Source organism: Pelobates fuscus, chromosome 4 (assembly GCF_036172605.1).
Source record: "Pelobates fuscus isolate aPelFus1 chromosome 4, aPelFus1.pri, whole genome shotgun sequence".
Lineage (NCBI taxonomy): Eukaryota > Metazoa > Chordata > Amphibia > Anura > Pelobatidae > Pelobates > Pelobates fuscus.
The window spans coordinates 82,407,582-82,429,296 of record NC_086320.1 but is presented as its reverse complement, the minus strand read 5'-3'; the positions used below and the strand labels follow the sequence as shown (position 1 = coordinate 82,429,296).

At 39.4% G+C, this 21,715-nt stretch overlaps 1 protein-coding gene across 1 annotated transcript in view; it reads left to right on the top strand.

The window, feature by feature from the left end:
- Nucleotides 1–21,715, top strand: part of PREX2 (phosphatidylinositol-3,4,5-trisphosphate dependent Rac exchange factor 2) — a 331,151-nt gene that overhangs the window by 255,919 nt on the left and 53,517 nt on the right. The window contains exons 36-37 of the mRNA XM_063451343.1: nt 13,384–13,450; nt 16,077–16,267. Of these exons, the coding sequence (XP_063307413.1) occupies nt 13,384–13,450; nt 16,077–16,267 (258 nt within the window). The remainder of the gene's footprint in view (nt 1–13,383; nt 13,451–16,076; nt 16,268–21,715) is intronic.

The following is a 21,715-nucleotide window of genomic DNA, read 5'->3' as shown; positions in this document are numbered from 1 at the left end:
CCCCCAACATCTATCTATCTATCTATCTATCTATCTATCTATCTATCTATCTATCTATCTATCTATCTATCTATCTTATTTATTAAAGCATATTTATTTATTAGTCCCTTTCAATCTTTATTAAAGACTCTAATGGAGTCTAATAGAGCCTAAATGGAGTCTTGTTGGGCTTGAAAGTGGTGTCCCCCCCTGGCACATTTACAATCTGCTGCCCACCCATCCACTTTCTACTAAACCTCAGCACCCCCCTCTACTAAACCCCAGCACCCATCTCTACTATATCCCAGCCCCCTTGTACAAAACCCTCAGCCCCCTGTACAAAACCCCAACCCCCCTGTACAAAACCCAGTCCCGCTGTACAAACCCTCAGCCCCCCTGTGCATAACCCTCAGCCCCCCTGTACAAAACCCCAACCCCCTGTACAAAACCTCAGCCCACCTGTACAAAACCCTCAGCCCACCTGTACAAAACCCTCAGCCCCCCTGTACAAAACCCTCAGCCCCCCTGTACAAAACACTCAGCCCCCCTGTACAAAACACTCAGCCCCCTGTACAAAACACTCAGCCCCCTGTACAAAACTCTCAACCCCCCCCCGTACAAAACCCTCAGCCCCCGTACAAAACCCCAGTCCCCATGTACAAAACCCCAGTCCCCATGTACAAAACCCCAGTCCCCATGTACAAAACCCCAGTCCCTGTAGACGTTACATCAGGACGTGATGTTGCGCACCTCTGTGCGCCTCCGCCTGCCTCAATTTGCTCCTGGATTTCCTCCATTTGCTCTTGGACCGCCTGCCAGCCTCTGGACCGCCTCCGCCTGCTTCATTTAATCTCCGCCCACCTCCAGGTGACCGGAGCAATGAATATCTTTGCCGAGCCGCAAAGATATTCATTGTGGGACGCATGCTGCCTGTAGGCCGCAAGTTTGACATCCATGGTCTAGAGTGACTATCTTCAAAGATAGCTTAAACAGAGGTTTCTACTTCCACATTAGATATAAAAAATTTTTTTTTCATATTTGGACCATATTTTCCTGTTCAGCTAGTTTGGCCCGAAATTTGTATCTCTCTCATTACCCACCCAATTCACCCAAGTGGGTGATACACACAGGTAGAGTTTGTTCACAATGCATTCTCTAACTGCGTTTGTTGATGTTTTATGTATTTTTTTTTATGTTTCTGCTATTTGTAGAGAGATTCCAAATAACACTGCCCTGCAAACAATGCACACACATGCATTACACACATCACATTGATTTCTGTATCAGGTGTGTTTAAATTAGGGTGTGATGAAGTGTACTGGCTTCAAATTAAAAAAAAATGTGTTCATCTTATATTTGTTCTGGTATTAAACACCAGGCTGTGCTGGAACATCAAACAATTTGATTTAAAAGAGAGAATGCCCAAGATGCTTCTCTATTGAAGGACCACAGCAATTGCTGGGCATGTACCGCATATCCCAAATCTTGAGCACTGGATTGGCTCAGAGGTCCACAATATTGATCATCTCCTGGGAGAGGAGCTGAGCTTCAATCAGAATTATTATTATTTTTTTAGTAAATAGTGTGGATGGGTCCTAAATCTACCCCCATGAAAAGGAACACTCCATTGTTGGGAAAAACATTTGTTTGTTTGTTTAAACATTTGACGTGTTTAATATTGTGCCCCAAAGCTTATGGTAGATTAATTATTTTTAACACGTTTTCGTTTATTTTGCCTGTATTATATTATTTTTGTATGTGTTTACCTAATAACTAATATTTTGAGTCATGCATTCTTCTTCCACCTAAAAATGTAGCTTGGACATATTTATGGTTTTACTTCTGCATGTATTTAGAGGTCAATAAAGAGGGGATTGGACGTTCATACATTTTTGTTTCTAATTTTTACATATTGACTATCATGCAAACCCATCCTGGATTGCGTTGAGCTGTTTTTACTACCATTGTAAATTGTGCCTGGAGTGTCCTTTTAAGAAAAAAAATTAGCATTGTGTTCCTAAGATAGGAAAGTCCCAAGTCTACAATCTCTTTCTCTGCTGGATACAGCTTAATATTGGCTGGCAGCCAACATCCCCATTAGGATTTTCTCACAGAATTTGATTAAGTAGCCATACAAGCTTTTAGTAATTAAGTGAAGTGCTTTAGAAATGTGTATGCTGTCCACAGTTTGTCATGTTCTAAAATATTCAGTATATAATTGCTTATAACGGAAAAGCTATGTTTTATGTCTGGGCGAAAAATGAAAAAATATATCAGAGCACTTACGCATTATTCAATCACCTGAAAGATATTGTTTTACCAGCCCATGTGCTGGCATTCCAAAAATAATGTGCTCTCGTTATAAGGTGCGTGTGCTGTTTACAACTGATTTGCCAAATATTACTGGTCAGATTCATGGGCACACTTGGTTTGCACTGATTCTTAAAATAATAACGATAATAACAGTAATCATTATGATAAATAACCTCACCATGTTCCGATATACAGCAAACAAGAGACAAACTATTACAAATGCTAGCAGGACAGTAGATTATTGAGGACTCAGCTCAAATAAGCTTACAATCTAAGTATTCTATGCTTATAATCTAAGTATTCTATGAATGTAAGGGGCATGGATACAGGGGCATGGATATATATAATACCTAGATTGTAAGCTTATTTGAGCTGGGTCCTCAATAATACATACATACATACAATACTGGACTCACTCAGAACAATTTTTTACTTGTGATCTGCGTGGAGGCGTGTGGAAATGTTAATATATATATATATATATATATATATATATATATATCTATATCTTCATAAAATGTAAACTCGCCTACTCGCAGATCGCAAGTGGAAAATTGATCTGTGCGAGCAAAAAATACATCCTCCTAGAATGTAAGCTCATGGAGCAGGGCCCTCCACCCCTCTGTTCCTGTACTTCCAGTTGTCTGGTTACAATTACATGTCTGTTAGTCCACCCATTGTACAATGCTACGGAATCTGATGGCGCTATATAAATATTAAAATAATAATAATAATTGTGGAGTAAAACTCCTGTGACTGGATACTGATTGCAACTGCTGGGTGTCAATAAGCTGTCAGAGCCTCTGCCTACGCCAATGATGGCGAACCTATGGCACGCGTGCCACAGGTGGCACGCCGGGCCCTTTCTGTGGGCACGCGGCCATAGGTCGCCGGGAGGTAGGAGACGGCTTGCGCGGGCTTGCGCGGGTCAGCATTAATGCAGAGTAGGCGCCTGCCTGCTCTAAATGGCAGGCGCCTACTCTGCTTCCGCTTCGGAGGACATGGAGGGAGCCGGAAAGAGGAGGGAGCCAGCAGATCGATCCTCCCGCGAGCAGGCTGTGGGGAGCGTTGCCGCGCGTTCCCATGGCAACGCTCCCTACAGCATTGCGCCGGAGGACAGAGCTGACAGAGCTGACAGAGCTGAAGCGGAGAATAGCCCAGGCATACAGCCACTAACCACCAATGACTGTGTCCCCCCCTCCTGCACCAAAGGTAAGAAGAAGGGAGGGGGGGATGAAATAAATAAATTCATGTTTTAATGATTATTTAAAAAAATAAAAATAAATTATACTTGCAGCACCCCCCCTTTGCACAAATCCCCCCCTCTACTCAAACCCCCTCCTCCCACTCTCACAAATCCCCCCCCTCCACACAAACCCCCTCCTCCCACTCTCACAAATCCCCCCCCTCCACACAAACCCCCTCCTCCCACTCTCACAAATCCCCCCCTCCACACAAACCCCCTCCTCCCACTCTCACAAATCCCCCCCTCCACACAAACCCCCTCCTCCCACTCTCACAAATCCCCCCCTCTACACAAACCCCCTCCTCCAACTCTCACAAATCCCCCCCTCTACACAAACCTCCTCCTCCCACTCTCACAAATCCCCCCCCTACACAAACCCCCTCCTCCCACTCTCACAAATCCCCCCCTCTACACAAACCCCCTCCTCCCACTCTCACAAATCCCCCCTCTACACAAACCCCCTCCTCCCACTCTCACAAATCCCCCCTCTACACAAACCCCCTCCTCCCACTCTCACAAATCCCCCCCTCTACACAAACCCCCTCCTCCCACTCTCACAAATCCCCCCTCTACACAAACCCCCTCCTCCCACTCTCACAAATCCCCCCTCTACACAAACCCCCTCCTCCCACTCTCACAAATCCCCCCTCTACACAAACCCCCTCCTCCCACTCTCACAAATCCCCCCCTCTACACAAACCCCCTCCTCCCACTCTCACAAATCCCCCCTCTACACAAACCCCCTCCTCCCACTCTCACAAATCCCCCCCTCTACACAAACCCCCTCCTCCCACTCACAAATCCCCCCTCTACACAAACCCCCTCCTCCCACTCTCACAAATCCCCCCCTCTACACAAACCCCCTCCTCCCACTCTCACAAATCCCCCCCCTACACAAACCCCCTCCTCCCACTCTCACAAATCCCCCCCTCTACACAAACCCCCTCCTCCCACTCTCACAAATCCCCCCCTCTACACAAACCCCCTCCTCCCACTCTCACAAATCCCCCCTCTACACAAACCCCCTCCTCCCACTCTCACAAATCCCCCCCCTCTACACAAACCCCCTCCTCCCACTCACAAATCCCCCCCCCTCTACACAAACCCCCTCCTCCCACTCTCACACAGCACCCCCCCACTCTCACGCAGCACTCACACAACACCCCCCCCACTCTCACACACACACACACACAGCACCTCCACTCACACAGCACACCTCACACACAAACACATACACTGCACCCCTCAATGCAGTATGTGTGTGTGTATTTATCAGTCTGTATGTGTGTACTCAGAAGTCTGTGTGCACTCAGCAGCGTGTGTGTGTGTGTGTGTGTACTCAGCGGTGTGTGTGTACTTAGCGGTCTGTGTGTGTGTGTACTCAGCAGTCTGTGTGTGTGTGTACTCAGCGGTCTGTGTGTGTGTGTACTCAGCGGTCTGTGTGTGTGTACTCAGCGGTCTGTGTGTGTGTACTCAGCGGTCTGTTTGTGTGTATTCAGCGGTCTGTGTGTGTGTATTCAGCGGTCTGTGTGTGTGTGTACTCAGCGGTCTGTGTGTGTGTGTGTACGCAGCAGTCTGTGTGTGTGTGTGTACTCAGCGGTCTGTGTGTACTCAGCGGTCTGTGTGTGTGTGTGTACTCAGCGGTCTGTGTGTGTGTGTACTCAGCGGTCTGTGTGTGTACTCAACAGACTGTGTGTGTACGTGTGTATTCAGCAGACTGCTGGAAAAAAACAGTCTGCTGAATATACAGACAGACAAACTGCTGAATACATACATACAGTCTGCTGAGTACACACACTGCGAAATAGACACACAGACTGCTGAATACATACACACACAGTCTGCTGAATACACACACAGTCTGTGTGCGTGTATTTAGCAGTCGGTGTGTGTGTGTATTGTATGTATGTATTGCAATTGTTGGAGATAATAAATCTAAGCTTAATTTTATCTATAATTAAAATTTTTATTTCTGTGAGTTGTGTGTAGGTAGGGCCCTAGTGCACTGTTTTGCCCAGGGGCCCATAATGTTGTTAAGATAGCACTGGTGGGTGGGATAGAGGGCTGCGAGGGAGCAATGTTCCAGCACTGCTCCCTCCACTGATGCCGCCAGGAGACAAGGAATGACGTCTAATATATTTAGCTATTGTACTATGATTCTCTCTCCTAGATTATTTTACTTGCTTCAGTCATCCCCCTTGTTATTTTATCCGAATTCTAGCTCCAGGTATTTCACTCTTAATTGCTTTTAGCATTTATGGTGTTCTTTTATGAGATTTCTGCTTAGGACGTTTTTTTGTATTGTAAATTCCATACCTGTTTTGAGCTACGCTTAGTAGATCAGCCCCCCTTGAAACGATTTATCTTTTTTATTCAGTGATTCTGATGGGGGCTAACCGCTGTGCCACCAATGTTATTTTGATGGGGGCTGACAGCTGTGTCACTGTTTTTATTCTGATGGGGCTGACCACTGTGCAACAATTTTTTTTTTCCTATTTTCTGTAGATTTTGGACTGCTTACGTTAGTAGAGAGTACCAGTCAAAGTGGTACAGGGATACAGTGATACTAATGATTATTTTCATAATCAATTGGCTGTTTTGATTATTTTCATAATCAATTGGCTGATTGTTTCGATTATTTGATTTATTTTTTGCAGCACTTAACCTAAATTGCTCCCATGCCTTAAAAGACTTTGGACTTTTTTTTGCAGAGGTTGAATCTGGTATGTATCCAACCCAGATTAAACATTTTTATTTAAAAAAAGAATGTTTAAAAGGGCCTTGATACAAGCTACCTATGTCATTAAAGAGTTACTGTCACATGCCAATTTTTGCAGCCTTTGTGACAAGCCCCACAACAGACCAGAAATAAAAAAATCCTAACATGTACCAGCCGCCAAAATGAAGCTTCCGGTGCCCTCTCTCTGCATCTAACTACGTCAAACACAAAGAGACATATCACGTATTACTACACTGTGAGGGTACATGCCACTCACCAGCACGCTACGACTGTAAAACCTTGCAGTGTGGTAATAGATGACAAGTATCCTTTTCCACCCTTTACATTTGTAGTGTGGTAATAAGTGATATGTACTGTTTCTTTTTGCTGGTGAGCGATATGTACCCTTACAGTCTTTTGTTTTTATAGACCTCACGTCACAAACACAAAAAATGAGTACAGCAAAGAAAGCAAAGTTTAAAACAGATAGTGGAAGATCATTCCAAGAGGCTTGGACAGAATCATTTGGAGTGATTGAACGCAATGGAAAAGCGTTATGTATTCTGTGTAGTGAAAGTGTTGTGTCCCGTACATCAAGTGTTAGACGTCACTTTGACACCAACCACAAAAGTGTTGCCAAACTTGAAGAATTTGAAAGAAAAGAGTTTCTTAAGGAGACATTGAGGAAATATCATTCCCAGTATCGTAGTTTTTCCAACTATCTTTCTAAATCAAATCATCTCACAGTTGCCAGCTTTCAAATTTCATTGTGCATAGCAAAACACGGTAAGCCTCTTTCTGATGGGGATTTTATCAAAATGGCCATGTTGGCTGGGAGTAGTTCCCTTTTTCATGATTTCCCAAACAAGGATAAAATTATGCAACGCATCTCTGAGATGCCCGTTAGCAGAAATACTGTTAAAGATCGAGTCCTGCGCATGGGAAGCGATGTTAGTCAGCAGCTCTCCACTGATTTACAAAAGGCAGCCTGCTACTCCATGTGCTTGGATGAAAGCACAGATATAAATAATCATGCAAGACTAGCAGTGATTTTGCGTTATGCTGTTGGTGACGTCATGAGAGAAGAGCTATTAAAACTGTTGTCCTTGCCTACAAGAACACAAGGAATAGATATCCACAATGCTGTGATGGAGGCTTTTTTGGCACAAGAAATAAGACCAGAAAAGGTGGTATCCATTACTAGTGACGGAGCACCTTGCATGGTTGGGGCAACATCTGGTTTCATACAGTTCTTTGTTAAAGAAGCAAAGCATCCACTCATACAGTTTCATTGTATTATACACCAGGAAGCTCTTTGTGCCAGGGACAGCAGCAAAAAATTAGAAGATATCCTCAAAGATGTCACTAAAATGGTGAATTACATCATGGCTCGTGCTCTTAATTTTCGACAGTTTCAAGCACTTCTTGATGAGGTACAGGCACAGTACAACACTTTACTTATGTACAATAATGTCCGGTGGCTGAGCAGAGGACGAGTCCTGGAGAGATTTGTGGCTTGTTTGGATGAAATTAGGCTGTTTATGAATGAAAAGGGGCAAGAATATCCCCAGCTCACTGATATGGCCTGGCTTACCAACCTCATGTTTTTTACAGATTTTACAGCACACTTCAATGTACTGAACAAAACACTGCAAGGTGTAGGGAAAACGGCAGAAAGGATGTTTTGTGATATCAGAACATTTGAGAGAAAGCTGCAGGTTTTTGAAAGAGACATTGAAAGTGGGCAGCTGAAATACTTTCCAAATCTAAAAATACATTTGGAAAATTCTACAATATTTACAGACAATCCTCCAAGCCATCAGGAAATCCACAAGGAACTTTCTAGCATTGTAGCAGCTGCTAAGGAGAATTTTAGTAACCGGTTCTTGCAATTCCGGAAAATGGAGACAACCCTGTATTTTCTCACTTCTCCAGATAAAGCCAAATATGAAGAGCTTGATATTTCCTGCTTACACTGGTTAGATTTAGAAAATCTAGAAATGGAGCTATTAGAATTTCAAGAAAGCTCTATCTGGAAAAATAAATTCTATGACCTGCGTGCCACACTTGAGAAGATAGAATGTGAAGGGATGACCACGGACAGCACAGTTGGTAGTTCTGAAAATGAAATCCTTAAAGTGTGGAATTCTCTGCCGAATAATTTTAAGTCAATGAAAGCACTTGGGATTGCTCTTCTTTCGTTGTTTGGGTCGTCTTATGCTTGTGAGCAGCTGTTTTCAGCATTGAATTATATTAAATCTGATACCAGAAACAGACTAACAGATGAATTGAGTGCTGCATGTGTTGCTCTCAAACTAACGGAGTATGAGCCAAGATTTGACAAATGTGCAGCATGTATACAGCAGCAAAAATCGCATTAATTGTGCAAAAGAATGCTAACTGCAAACTTTTGCTAATGCAGTGTTTGTGTCCAAGACACTAATTTAGGAGTTATTTTAAAGTGTGTTAAGCAAGTTTAGTTTCCTTGTTTATCTTGCTCATCCTAATTCAGGTTGACATTTACTGTAACTGTAGAAGCAGAGAAAGGACCCAGAGTAAGGCTTTCCTCATACAATTTCAGTCTGGCATGTAATCATATTACAAGTTGAGTATCCCCTTGTACGCATCTTTGGCACAGTTTACATGCAGTTTTGGCGCAGCTGGATGGACAGAAACCTGATGAAAAATGCATGTCTATTGACATACATAGAAAACTGCACCAAAACTGGATGTAAGACGGATGTAATTCTGATGTAAACTGTGCCAAAGCAGCATGTAAGATGCATGCAAACTGCAGGTGGATAGGTGGGAATAGGTTCTCAATAAGGTAAAGCACCACCGAACACCAGTGTGTTTTAATTTACTCGAATTTATGTTTTTTCAATAAAAAAAACCAGTTTGTATCATTGAACTCTCTGTTGTTATGTTCTTCTTTTAAAACAAAGGATGTTAATTAGTTCGGACAACTGTTAAGAGTTTTTCTAAACTTAAACCTCAGTATTCAGGTTTAATTGCCGTGTTGGCACTTTGAGGAAAAAAAGTTGGCATGTATTGCGGTTTGGGCACTCGGGCTCAAAAAGGTTCGCCATCACTGGCCTACGCCATTGAAGAGAGTGCGGATGCAAGGTGCTGTACTTGGGCTGGCTCTAAACTTAGCTCCCGGCGGCTTGCTCTGTAGTAAAGCTTAATGTCATTATAGAGCCAGCTGCAAGAAGCTGTGCTTGAGCTGGCTCTTAGTAAAGCATGACATCACTACAGAGTGAGCCGCAAGGGAACTGTGTTTAAAATGGCCAAGTTCAGCTCCTTGCAACTTCCTCGCACCACTGGACACCATGGATGAGGTCCCTCTGCTCCAGGAAGCAAGCAGGTAGGGACCTATAGATAGAATTACAGATAACAGATTGGAAGAATTGTGGTATTGAAAAAAGAGAAGAGGAAGGGGTATGAATGACCAGATTAATGGGCTTGTAGAAAAGGAGTGTGGATAGGTAGCAGAAGGGACATATAGAAAGGAGGCATGGATGAGTAGAAAAGGCATGTAGAAAGATGGTATGGATGAGTAGAAGATGGGGCATGGATATGGAAAGGGCATAGAGAAAGGGAAGAACAAGGGGCATGGATAAAGACTGGTAACATTGGTAGGGGCATGGGTGCATATACATTCCTTCATTCACACGCTCCTCAAAAATACACCCTTGCATTCACATACAAACACAATCCCGTTCAAATGTATTGCTATTTTTCAGACCAATTTTCTTATGTCACTAAATTATAAATGACACTTTGAAAATTAAATACCAGACTTTATATTAAAAAGTACCATTACACTATATGGGCTGACTATTGTTCAACTGTAGTCATAGAGGACAGAAATGTGAGAGCTACAGCACTTTTTATATTCCTCCTTCATGTAGACATTCTATTAATCTAGAGGCCACTTCTTAAAGAATAGATGTGTTCCTCACCCACATTAGTAAATTATTTTCTTCATTTCTTCTTCTTTATCTGCCACATCTGCCGATTTTCCAGCTATAAATCTAAGCACCCTCTTGGCAAAACAGAATTCCTAACATTTCCTGTAACTTAGTTATTCTACAACTTCAAAGCGTGAAATATTTTTCTGCAATATGCTTAAGTAGTCTTATTGGATAAGTTGTATAATGTAATTATACGAAAAAAACTAATGCCCTTTCCCCTTCATATTTTTAAAGTTGCAAGGTCTTGCAGTCAGCCCTGACAGATTTATGGTCTGAACAAGTCACTATGTTAATAGTCCATCTTTCTCTTTAATGTATTCATGTGCCTCTGGAGAGTGGGAACCTTTACAGTAAATCAATACAGTAGCATTGACACGTCTGATTTCAGTTAGTCTAGAAGACACTATCCTGTTAAGTTCACACCCCCCCCCTTCCTTTCCACTGTATCACTATGATCAGTAAACTAATGAAGAGCACATACCTCATCTGAGTAGCCTACTCCACAAATAGAGGCATATTCACTAAATATCAACATATGGTGATTTTTTTTTTACTACTGAAATACATAGTCTTTCTAGAGCAGGGGTTCTCAACCCAGTCCTCAGGACCCCCTACCAGTCCAGGATTTGGGGATTACCTGGGTGTGTCTAAGGTGTTTAGAAAAAGGGAAAAAAAACACCTTAGACTCTAAGGTGTTTTTTTTTTCTTTTTCTAAACACCTTAGACACACCCAGGTAATCCCTAAACCCTGGACTGGTAGGGGGTCCTTGAGGACAAGGTTGAGAACCCCTGTTCTAGAGCAAAATAGCAAATTGAAGATTTTTTTCCAACTCAGATCTTTCCCTTGCGTTGTGAAAGCTGATTTTCTGTGAATAAACCATCATCTATTTACATATGTACATTTGTTATATTGATTTGTTACCATAATCCAATGCACAAAAATGAAAAGAATATGTGAACAGCTGCCATCTGCTGTCTAAATAACTCCGGCACTGCGATGTATGGATGTCTGATGCAGCAAACCACTTCAGAAAGATCTGTTAGGTTTTGGTAATATCATAAAAATGTTCATTCATTCATTTTCTATTTTGTCAAAGAAATAATCTAATCTTTTGGCATAATGAAGTCCATCCATAAGTGTGTGTTAAAAAAAAAAAGAAGTGTCTAACATGGTTAATTCTGCAATTTCCTCCATGCCTGTGTATTGTCCTGACTTTAAGGAACATCATCACAAACATCACCCTGAACCAACCTTACCATGCCTCGTGTGAAACTTGTTTCAGAGTGATGTTTGTTTTTTGATGTTCATATCTATGCAATGGATTCATTCAAACTTTTATCTTGGAGGTGTCCACAACTATCTTTGAAACTTCACCAGCCACGACAGCTATTCGCGCACACTGGTGAAATGGTAACAAGTCGGTTTATTGACCACAGCCTACATATTTCTACTCACAACAGCTTTGTATAGTGATTACCCGCTCTTGATTCACATTTTGAATGAATGGACACTACGCTGATTAAGAAGTTTTTCTTTTTGCAGCATTTAGTGCGTACGCCTTAAAAATATATTTTAAATTATAGCTCTTTTTGCTTGGAATAATGTTTGGATAGTATTTATGATTTGTATTAGTGTTTGATAATTGCTCAAGTACTTGTAGATTTGTGGTTGATTTCCAATATTGTTAAGTGGATCCAAAGATGGAAGACAGGAGTCAGGCAGCTGTTCTTCCTCTTCTGAGATCATCCATCTTGCTGATCTCTGGTCCAAGTCAAAGCTTCACATAGGGATGGTGAATGGAGTCAGGCAAATGACCCCTGTGTCTTAGCCATCTGCCTAAGGTTGACTCTGCTCTGCATTTAGGCTGTGGGCCAGATGCAAGCCACTGAGGGACTTATTCAGTCCACAGGGCTATATATTTTTGTTACGCATCTTGGTCTTGGATTAACTTTAATTAGGTGGCTAACAATGTTGCTGAATTTACCCAATTATTGTGCTATCTGTCTGATAGTGAATTAAAGAAAGTCAGCGTTTAGCATTTTAGTAACATTTTTGTGGCCAAAGTATATAAACAATACTTTTTATTATAGTAAAAGATAGGGAATTTGAGAGGGTTAATACAAAGAGAAACAACCACAAAAACCCTTTAAGTGGAACGCTTGTATGTACTTACCCCTAAATTTAGGGGTATCGGATAGTCCCAGGTAAGGTTGAATTTGCAAAAAAAAAGAAAAAGAAATCTCCAAATGGTGAAGTATGTTCACCTTAAAAATAACTTGTCATTTTCCTTTGAGTATAATGTTAGAAATTTTAATTGTTTAAATGTTCTTCTCAACCCACCAGAAATTACTCTGATAGTGAAATGTAGATTTGCTTTGTACTAGACCTGAAGTAAAACATGGCAGGAGTTCATCCACTCACCCATCCATTCAACACTATGAAGCTGTTTATGACTCAAGTATAGTGAGTTATATGGTTGACAAAGGGGTGGGCCCACATTTTTTATACAACTTACTTCTTCAAGTGAAGACAGCAATGAGGCAGGTGTAACCATGTCTGGACTTTGATTTGAAGTTATCCCTGGATTTTTTTGAAGCATCACATTGCTTTAAAAAGTCTTCTAATCAGAATTATAATGTTCTCATAATTTCTCTTTAAGAGCTTGCTTCTTTGAAAATATGAGCATTGAGATATCCAGTAGAACATTTTTATTGGCCTGAAGAACAGCACGTTTTCGAGGATTGGTCCCTATAGAATGTGTAATGATAAATCGAGCAGCTCCTTTGTTACATAATACTATTAGACCAATACAAATGTATAATACTATCCTATAATATGCTATTACTTTTATCTGCATATCTAGACCAATATAACTACTCATAACAAATATATATATATGGTGTAGAAATAGGAAAAAAATTATACATATTATTTTATTTTAATCGTAAAAAAAGTTACAATATTAAAATAGAAGATATTAAACACAGAAAAAAACAGCTTTTTTTCTAAACTCTGTTTTTAGAAATGAGAGAGCCTTTCTACTGCAATTGCTTTCATCGTTCGCACTTGGCCAGCATCGATCCCTCTATTGTGAAATGTCATTATTTTTGCATTACACTGATTGCTAATTTGTCTGTTTCCCCTCCAGGGCTTTTTACTTGGATAAGTCGAATCTGCCACCCAATACCACAAATAAGGCTGCGTTCATTGATAAGGTAAATCAGTCATGTCACTTAGACGGGAAACTAAATGCCTTTGCATGAAGATATGTATAAGTAATGACAACATAAAAAGGAATAGTATGTATGAACAGATAACCTTAATAACAACATTAAAGAATGATTAAAGAGAGATACTGTATTCCAATCAGGTGGAAGGATGCAGCTATTTTCCTGAAGACTATTTAAAGGGAATTTGTGGTTGGAATTTTAAATAGATTTTATTGTATGATGATGAAGAAGAACTTTCAAACGCCTTTCAATACTCTTGAGATTTTTATATAAGAATGTACGAATAGGCTTAATACCAAGTGTTTATTATATGCAACTCTACATGCAATATAATTAACTGTATAATGTATTATAATTGTATAATGCATTAATATTATATATATATATATTTATGTTCAACTTTACAAATATTCAGCTATTCATGATTAACAGTAACTATCCCATCAATACAAATCTACCATTGCCATCCTCTACTAAATTTTAATACTGCTGGAACTCCTTTTCTAACGCTGCGCTAACTCCACCCATAACATGTAATCATTACAATAATTCCAACCACTAGCAGCTCTAACAAAGACCCCTAACTAGGAGGGAAAGTGAGATGGTGTTAGGTTCTCACATAAAGTAAAGTAGCTTATCCCCCTCGTGCTACCTTGTACCTTAGAGGTACATTCCTTAATCAGCTCTCCTGGTAGCTAAAGCAAATTCATCACCCACTGCACTAAATGTCCTTTTGGGCCTTAAGGCATATCATTACAACAAGGATTTGCCGGGGTGATTTAACCCCTTAAGAATACATGGCATGTAAGACATGTCATGATTCCCTTTTATTCCAGAAGTTTGATCCTTAAGGGATTAAATAGTAGCGTTAGATGTGCAAAATAATAATTTTTCACCTGATTCATCATAGCAATTATGAAAGTACCAAAGAATTACAGGTACACGTATAATTTATAGGAACTAGTATTCAGTGCTTACTACCTTTAGCATTTATTAATTTCCATACCATGTGTTCTCTCTGAGAAGATGATCCAAGCGATACTTCCATTAATTGACCCCTCATCTTTTGCAGTGGATTCAATAACACGTAAAGTTATTTTGTGTATGTAGGATGCTGACATGCGGTGCTTAACTTTGTAGCTTAGCTTTGTTGCAATATGTACACATAATGCGTACAAATAAATGTTTAGCTTTCACTGCTAGTTTCCAGGTGCCTCTTAACAGCCGAGTTCCCTGGACAATTATGTTTTTGGAATCACAGTTTCACAGTTTTAGTTTCTGTAAAATGCAGTTCTGGCTTCCCACTAAAAAAAAAAAGCTTTGCAGCATTATCTTTGTAATTCCCACAGTGCGAAATGGCAAAACATTAAAACTATCAAAAGAACAATTAGAGAACTAAAACACAAGAAAAGTGCTTCAATAGGATTGGGAGAAATTAAACTAGTAGATATAGTGCAAGGATAGCAGTGAAGGCTCAAGAGAATAAAATGGAAAAGGGGAAAGAGGAAGACAAAAAAGGAAACAGCGGTGATAAGCAAGGATTGAATGAGGCGCATGCTAGTTTAAGAACAGGTGCAGCCCTTGAGCATATGCTTTATTTATTTTAATGTACACATAAACTAGTATTACATATAATTTAGAGTCCAGGTGAGTACTGTACTCACAGTCCACAGTTTTGCCTTCTGCATATCAGGTTAAATGCTTCTTATACCAAGAGGTCCTGCACAAGTTATTAATCTACCCATGATAAATGTGAAATTGGCTCTAATAAAGATCAAGGTAGATGTGAAAACATTTAGGAGGGAGGTGGGTAATGAATTGTGCAAAGTTCTGCAGCGAAACAAGCATACGGTTGAGTAACATTTCAGGAGAACATATTTTCTGATCATTTAGACCACTGGTTAAAGTGCAGGGTTTAGAATATAGAGCTGTGTGTAATAAACAGGCTTTCAAACTATTTAGATCACTATCAGGATGGAGTGTTCTATGAAGGAAAAGTAAAAGAATTCATGTGACAGGTCTTGATACAGGCAAATGCAGTTTCTTACATTCTAGAGACATGATGTAAGAAGGAATGGGGAGAGTTGAGCAAAGTGCGCGTTAGAGGGTAAAAAGTGTTAAAAGCAAAAATAATTCTTTGTTTATAAAAAAAAAAAATCTTTGGTTAAATAACTGTACAATAAATCAGTTATTGGTTAAATAAATCATGTCACCAAACATGTGAAGTTATTCCTTAGCAATCTGATTTTAAATCTTATGTCCCTGTTTCATCCATTGTGAACCCACAAAAATTGTTTGGGGACCTGAAAATGGGTCCTGATCAGTGAGTTAAAAACTACTAGCACGGGTCATATAGAAGTCAAAACAGGTTACCTAAACAAAATCACCATTTATGGTGTTGGAGAAATAAAAGTGAGGAAAGAGTTAAACAGAAAATAATATAATATATATTAGCCATGGGGAGAAGACACAGTGAAAGCAAATGTTCAACATATTCAATAAATCCACGTTTTAGATTGATTTTGTTTTTGTTCTGAATATGATTTGTGGGGTACATGCATACATTCAGCAGTTCTTTGCATATTTATATATTTTTGAAATTTTGTTGCAGCTGATGAGGCCGCTAAATGCTTTGGATGAACTCTATCGATTACTAGATTCGTTTATCCATTCTAAGCGCACAGCAGCCTGTGCCTACACAGCATGTGGTGCTTCGGGAGTTGGACTTCTCTCTGTCGCTTCAGAGCTCTGCAATCGCCTGGGAGCCTGCCATGTCATAATGTGCAATAGTGGAGTGCACCGGTAGGAACAAGTCTTCTTTACTAACTGTACTGGCAATCATTCTTACACGTAGAATTCATTCTAAAGATAAATTGCCTTAATGCTTTTCGACTGGGTAGTGGTGCACAGTGCATTGCAAGGTTTAATGTGAGAAATTGTAGTATTTATGTAAAAAAAAAAAAAAGGTACATGGATCATGATTTTAAGAATGATGAGACAATCAGAACAAGCATCAACTCTCCTTGAAAAGGCATCTATTTTTATTAGTGTTTTTTGTTCTACATATTTTAATACAACATTTATATGATGCATTAAAGGGACAGACTAAGCACCAAAATCACTTCATTTCAATTAAGGGATTTTGGAGCATAGATGTGCCTTTCAAATGAAACCAGTGCCATATGTGCAAGTTTATACACACATACATACACAAAAAGCATTACTCCCTGCCCAGTGATAAATTGACCTCAAGAAATCATGTAGAAAGAAAATCAATTATGTCTGCTCCATTAGAGATTCATATCAATTTCAATAACAGTAAACTGACTAGCTGCAGCTAATCTAGATGGAGGCAGACTTTCAAGAGCCACATTACAAAGAATTGCATTCTTTACAAACTTGATTTCTCCTGTATGTGATATCATTCTGCTTCTACTAGTGTGCAGCTGGCTTTTGACATTTGAACTCTTTGTTAAGTGGTCACTCTTAGCATCATAATTCCTTCATCATTCTGAAGTGGTTATGGTGCAAAGATCCTTTCTTTAAAAAAAAAAAAAAAAAGTTTTAAGAGATTACTACATTTTGTGTGTGTGTAGGCCTGCCTTTTCTTGGGCTGCCAATCAGCTAGCTCAAATACTCTTTCCTGGCTGGCATTATCAGTTTTGTGCACCTTTTGCGTCTGGTGTTAGCGCACATGACATGGTAATCCCAAGTACCTTGGACCTGGGGTGTTTATGGCTGGATGAGTTACACACAGTGTCAAAGTTCTTGCTGTCCAGCTCCTATGCAATTTCAACTCTCTAACTGATAAATAAAACAAAAACATAATTAATTCAGTTTTTTGACCTCCGTGCCTCCTAGATTAAGAGGTTAGATGAAAAAAAAAGGAACAATCCACTCTGTTAGGAATTGATGTGTTATCAAATTGAGTGCCAGTTGCTACATGCCCTGAGTAGACTAAGACGCCTATCAGCCTTAGTGAAATTGTGACTGTGGATGGTAGGCATTTAAATATACCTCTGATGTAATGGAATAGTGAGGCAACCACTTACTAAACAGCTTATTTGAAATATAACTCCAATCCAGTGGTGTGCTGAGCCAGACAAGAATTTTAGTCCACAAAAGCTTAGCAAGTCACTATTGTAATGGATGCATAAAAACAAAATACTTAAAAATTGACTTTCTCGTGTCCCACTCCATATCTTCTTACTAGACTTGTGTCCATCTCTTTTTCTCCCTATCATTCTACGAGAGGTAAGTCTCCCTCGCCATCTCCCCAGCCTTTATTCTTCTCAATTCCTCCCAACTTACTTCCTCCCAATAAGTGTGTCTTTCTCTCTCCACCTTCCCCCAAAAACCCTAGTCTCTATTTCCTTGGTGTCACCCCTCGTAACCCACCCTATTACCATGACTAAGCTAGTTAAGTCAACTGTCTTCCCTTGGGATTTAGTCCTGGCTCTGAGAGCTTTTTCCACTGACAGACTAATTCCCTGGGGTTCTAGCACACATCATTAGTGCTACGTGTGTGAAGGAACATGACATCATTTCATAACCTCTCTCTAGACCCGGCAGAGTAAGGAACACTCGCTGATAGTACATACACCCATAGTATGATGACAGCAACTTTTGGCCAAGTTCAGTCAGCCAGACTAGCCAAACTGAGATGGTCCACCAGGAAATCTGTCCAGCACTGATGTCTTTGACATCCTTATGTTTTGTTGAAGGGGAACTGACTTGCTTGATAATATCTACATACTTTATATATTGCAGACACTTGATTAGCTGTTTGGACAATCATGGTGTATCTGATAACATATCCACTGACATCAAAAACATAAAAAGTAACTTGTACAGAATGAACACATCCATACTCATTTAAAGTAAATACATGCAAGAAACTTAATTATGTTAAAAATGTTTGACAAAACTAATAGAATTGTGCTCTTTGATACAAAATGTTTTTACAATTGTACAGCAAAATTAATACTTTCAGACAATTAATTTTTATTTAATGGCCAAAAAAAGACAGGAAAATAAATTATTGATCAGAGAATGTAAAATCAAAATGAATGGGCACCCATTAAGTATACACAACTTTACTTCTGAGAACTTGCTGAAGTTAAATTAAGTGAGTGATATAAAAAGGATTTGTGTCTGGAACATCAAATTTGCTTTAAAAACATTAGGAAATAGAGAAATGGTTAAAGGATCACTATAGGGTCAGGAACACAAACATGTATTCCTGACCCTATAGTGTTATAACCACCATCTAGCCCCCCTGGGCCACTCATGCCTCCATAAATATAGCAAAGTCTTACTGTACTCAAGCCTGAAGCTGTAAATCTGCATGCTGTTTGTCTCAGAAAAACAAGCAGTCTGCTGACATCATCAGAAGTGGTAGCCTGATCCAATCACAGTGCTTCCCCATAGGATTGGCTGAGACTGACAAGAAGGCAGATCAGGGGCAGAGCCAGCATGATTCAAACACAGCCCTGGCCAATCAGCATCTCCTCAAAGAGATTAACTGAGTCAATAAATCTCTATGAGGAAAGTTCAGTGTCTGCATGCAGAGGGAGGAGATACTGAATGTTTGGATGCATTTTAGGCAGCCATGACCCAGGAAGGATCTCTAACATCCATCTGAGGAGTGACCAGTGAAGTTATCACTAGGCTGTAATGTAAACACTGCATTTTCTCTGAAAAGACAGTGTTTACAGCAAAAAGCATAAAGGTAATGATTCTACTCACCAGAACAAATTCGATGAGCTGTAGTTTTTCTGGGGACTATAGTGTCCCTTTAATATAATGTGAAATAATGTGTTGCAAAATAAAACTATTTATTCATTTCCCTGAAATCATATAGCTCACAAACAGAATGAATATGTGTTATTTTGTATTTTTTATTTGGTTTCCTTTTTTATTACATATGAAATAATAGCATGGTAAGGAATTGCATTGTGAAAAGTGGCTGGGGAACTGTGCAGGTAGGAATCATTCTACTAGATGTGTATCTAGTGACTGTGACTGTACTGTATCAATGGCTAATAATTGAGCAATTGTTGGACAAAATAAGAAAAGTGAAATAACAGGTAGAAAATTCACTGGATGATCGTTCCTCTTTTAGAACAGCATTGTTCTATATACACTTACTATGGTTTCTTGAAAATTATGAGACTTTGTTATTTTCATAGATTAAGTTTTTCTTTCTAAATGTTTTCAGCTTTAAAAAGCGTAAACAATAATGACTTGTGTTTTTATTGATATTTAATTACTATTAACATACTTTGTCAATTTCTATAACATTTTTATCATTATAGCTAGCACTGTGGAACCTGTGGACAATAATTAAATAATATTAAGTGTATGCTATTATTATTTGTTTACATCAGGCTGCTGTGGACTGTAGAATAGAACCATGGTTAGTGACCTGTGATTCGTACTATGGTTAGTGGACAATAAAATGGAACCATGCTTAATTGATTGTGAAATTAAACCATAGTTAGTGGAGCATAAAATAGTCAATTGTGGAATAGAACCATATTTAGTGGACGGGACCAAGGAATTGAACAATAGTTTGTGGAGTACAGAACGCAAACATGGTTTTTGGACTGTGGAATGGAGGGTTTGAGGATTGTGGAATGCGACCATAGTTAGTGGGCTATAGAATGGAACTATAAACTATAGTTAGTAGACTGTGGAAGCAAACATGGTTAGTGGATTGTGGAATGGACCCATGGTTAGAGGACTGTGAAAGCCATGGTTAGTGGATTGTGGAATGGCCATAGTTAGTGGACCATAGAATGGAACTATAGTTAGTGGATCATGGAATGGAACCATGGTTAGAATGAGAATTAGTGCATGTTTAAATATTATTAAGCAGCACTATAGTGTAGTCTGATATTTATAACATTGTATTACCTTAAATAATATATTAAAAGTAACCTTAAGGAAATATTGAGGGACTGTAAGAATAACAAAATAAAAAATCACTTTGACATTCGAGGCCAGAATGGTGAATTGTGGATTTTACAAAGTGCAGATTAAATTTAAAACATATTTATTTCCCTAGGAAAACATATTTGTTCTTCTAGAATACACCTTGGAGAACATTCAAAGTTGAGAATTATAACACTACCTCAACAAAATAATTTCAATAAATACTGAAGGTCATATTTTTTATTTTTACAATTCTTTCCATGCTTTTGTATTATAGTGCATATATTGATTTTGTTGGACAAAATACAAGTACAGCAGTTCAGCGTGATTTAGGCTTACAAAGACAGGTTTAAAAAGATTGCTAGGGGGCTGAAACGGACCTTGGTGCACATTAATGCACCTTTTGTAATACCTCAGGAACAGGGCTTATTTCAAGAATGACTCAACGCAATATATTTATCAGCACAACACTGTTGACACCTATGCAGTGATATAGGGAATATATAACTATATTTTATATACAGACATTATACATGCAGATTGTTTCCTTTGGAATTCCAATAACAAATACATATGTTTATTGGAATTCCAAAATAAACAATGTGCATATATATATAAATTTATAGAAATTTACTACATTCTCTCTCTCTCTCTCTCTCTCTCTCTAAAGAATTTCAGTTCATTTTGTTTCTGTCCTGATGTATTTACTACATTCTCTATACTTACTCTGGATACTACTACATCCCTAAGGTCTTAAACGAAGGGTAGTGGAAAGCCTTAAATAGATAAACAGCGCGTTTCAGCGCTGTGTAGCATCTTAATCAAGAGCCCTTGATAAAGGCGCCACACAGCGCTGAAACGCACGTCGAGTAAGACGCCAGACTTAGGCTCTATGGGTTCCTGCTGATATATTTTTTTCAGTTAGTCAGTAGGATAGTAGTAGCTTACTTTGAAAGCCAGAATACTGATTGATAGATTCACTCTCGAGCCAGCTAGTAGGACAGTAGTGTTTTAAGCAGATATACCTGTTTCTATTTAGTTAGAATTCATTTATCTATTTAAGGCTTTCCACTACCCTTTGTTTAAGACCTCAGGGATGGCCTTAGGATACTTCCAGATTTAGCAATTTATGTATATATTTTCTACCAGTTTGAAACCTGCCATACTAGATATTTTATCTAGATACCAGCTGGACACTGATATATTCTCTGCGCTTCCAGTTTAAGCTTCATTTTAAGGGAAAAGATACGGTGTTCCTGTTTATGGCTCCCCAATTTTCTATCTACTGGCACTGAAGTTGTTTATTTATAGCAG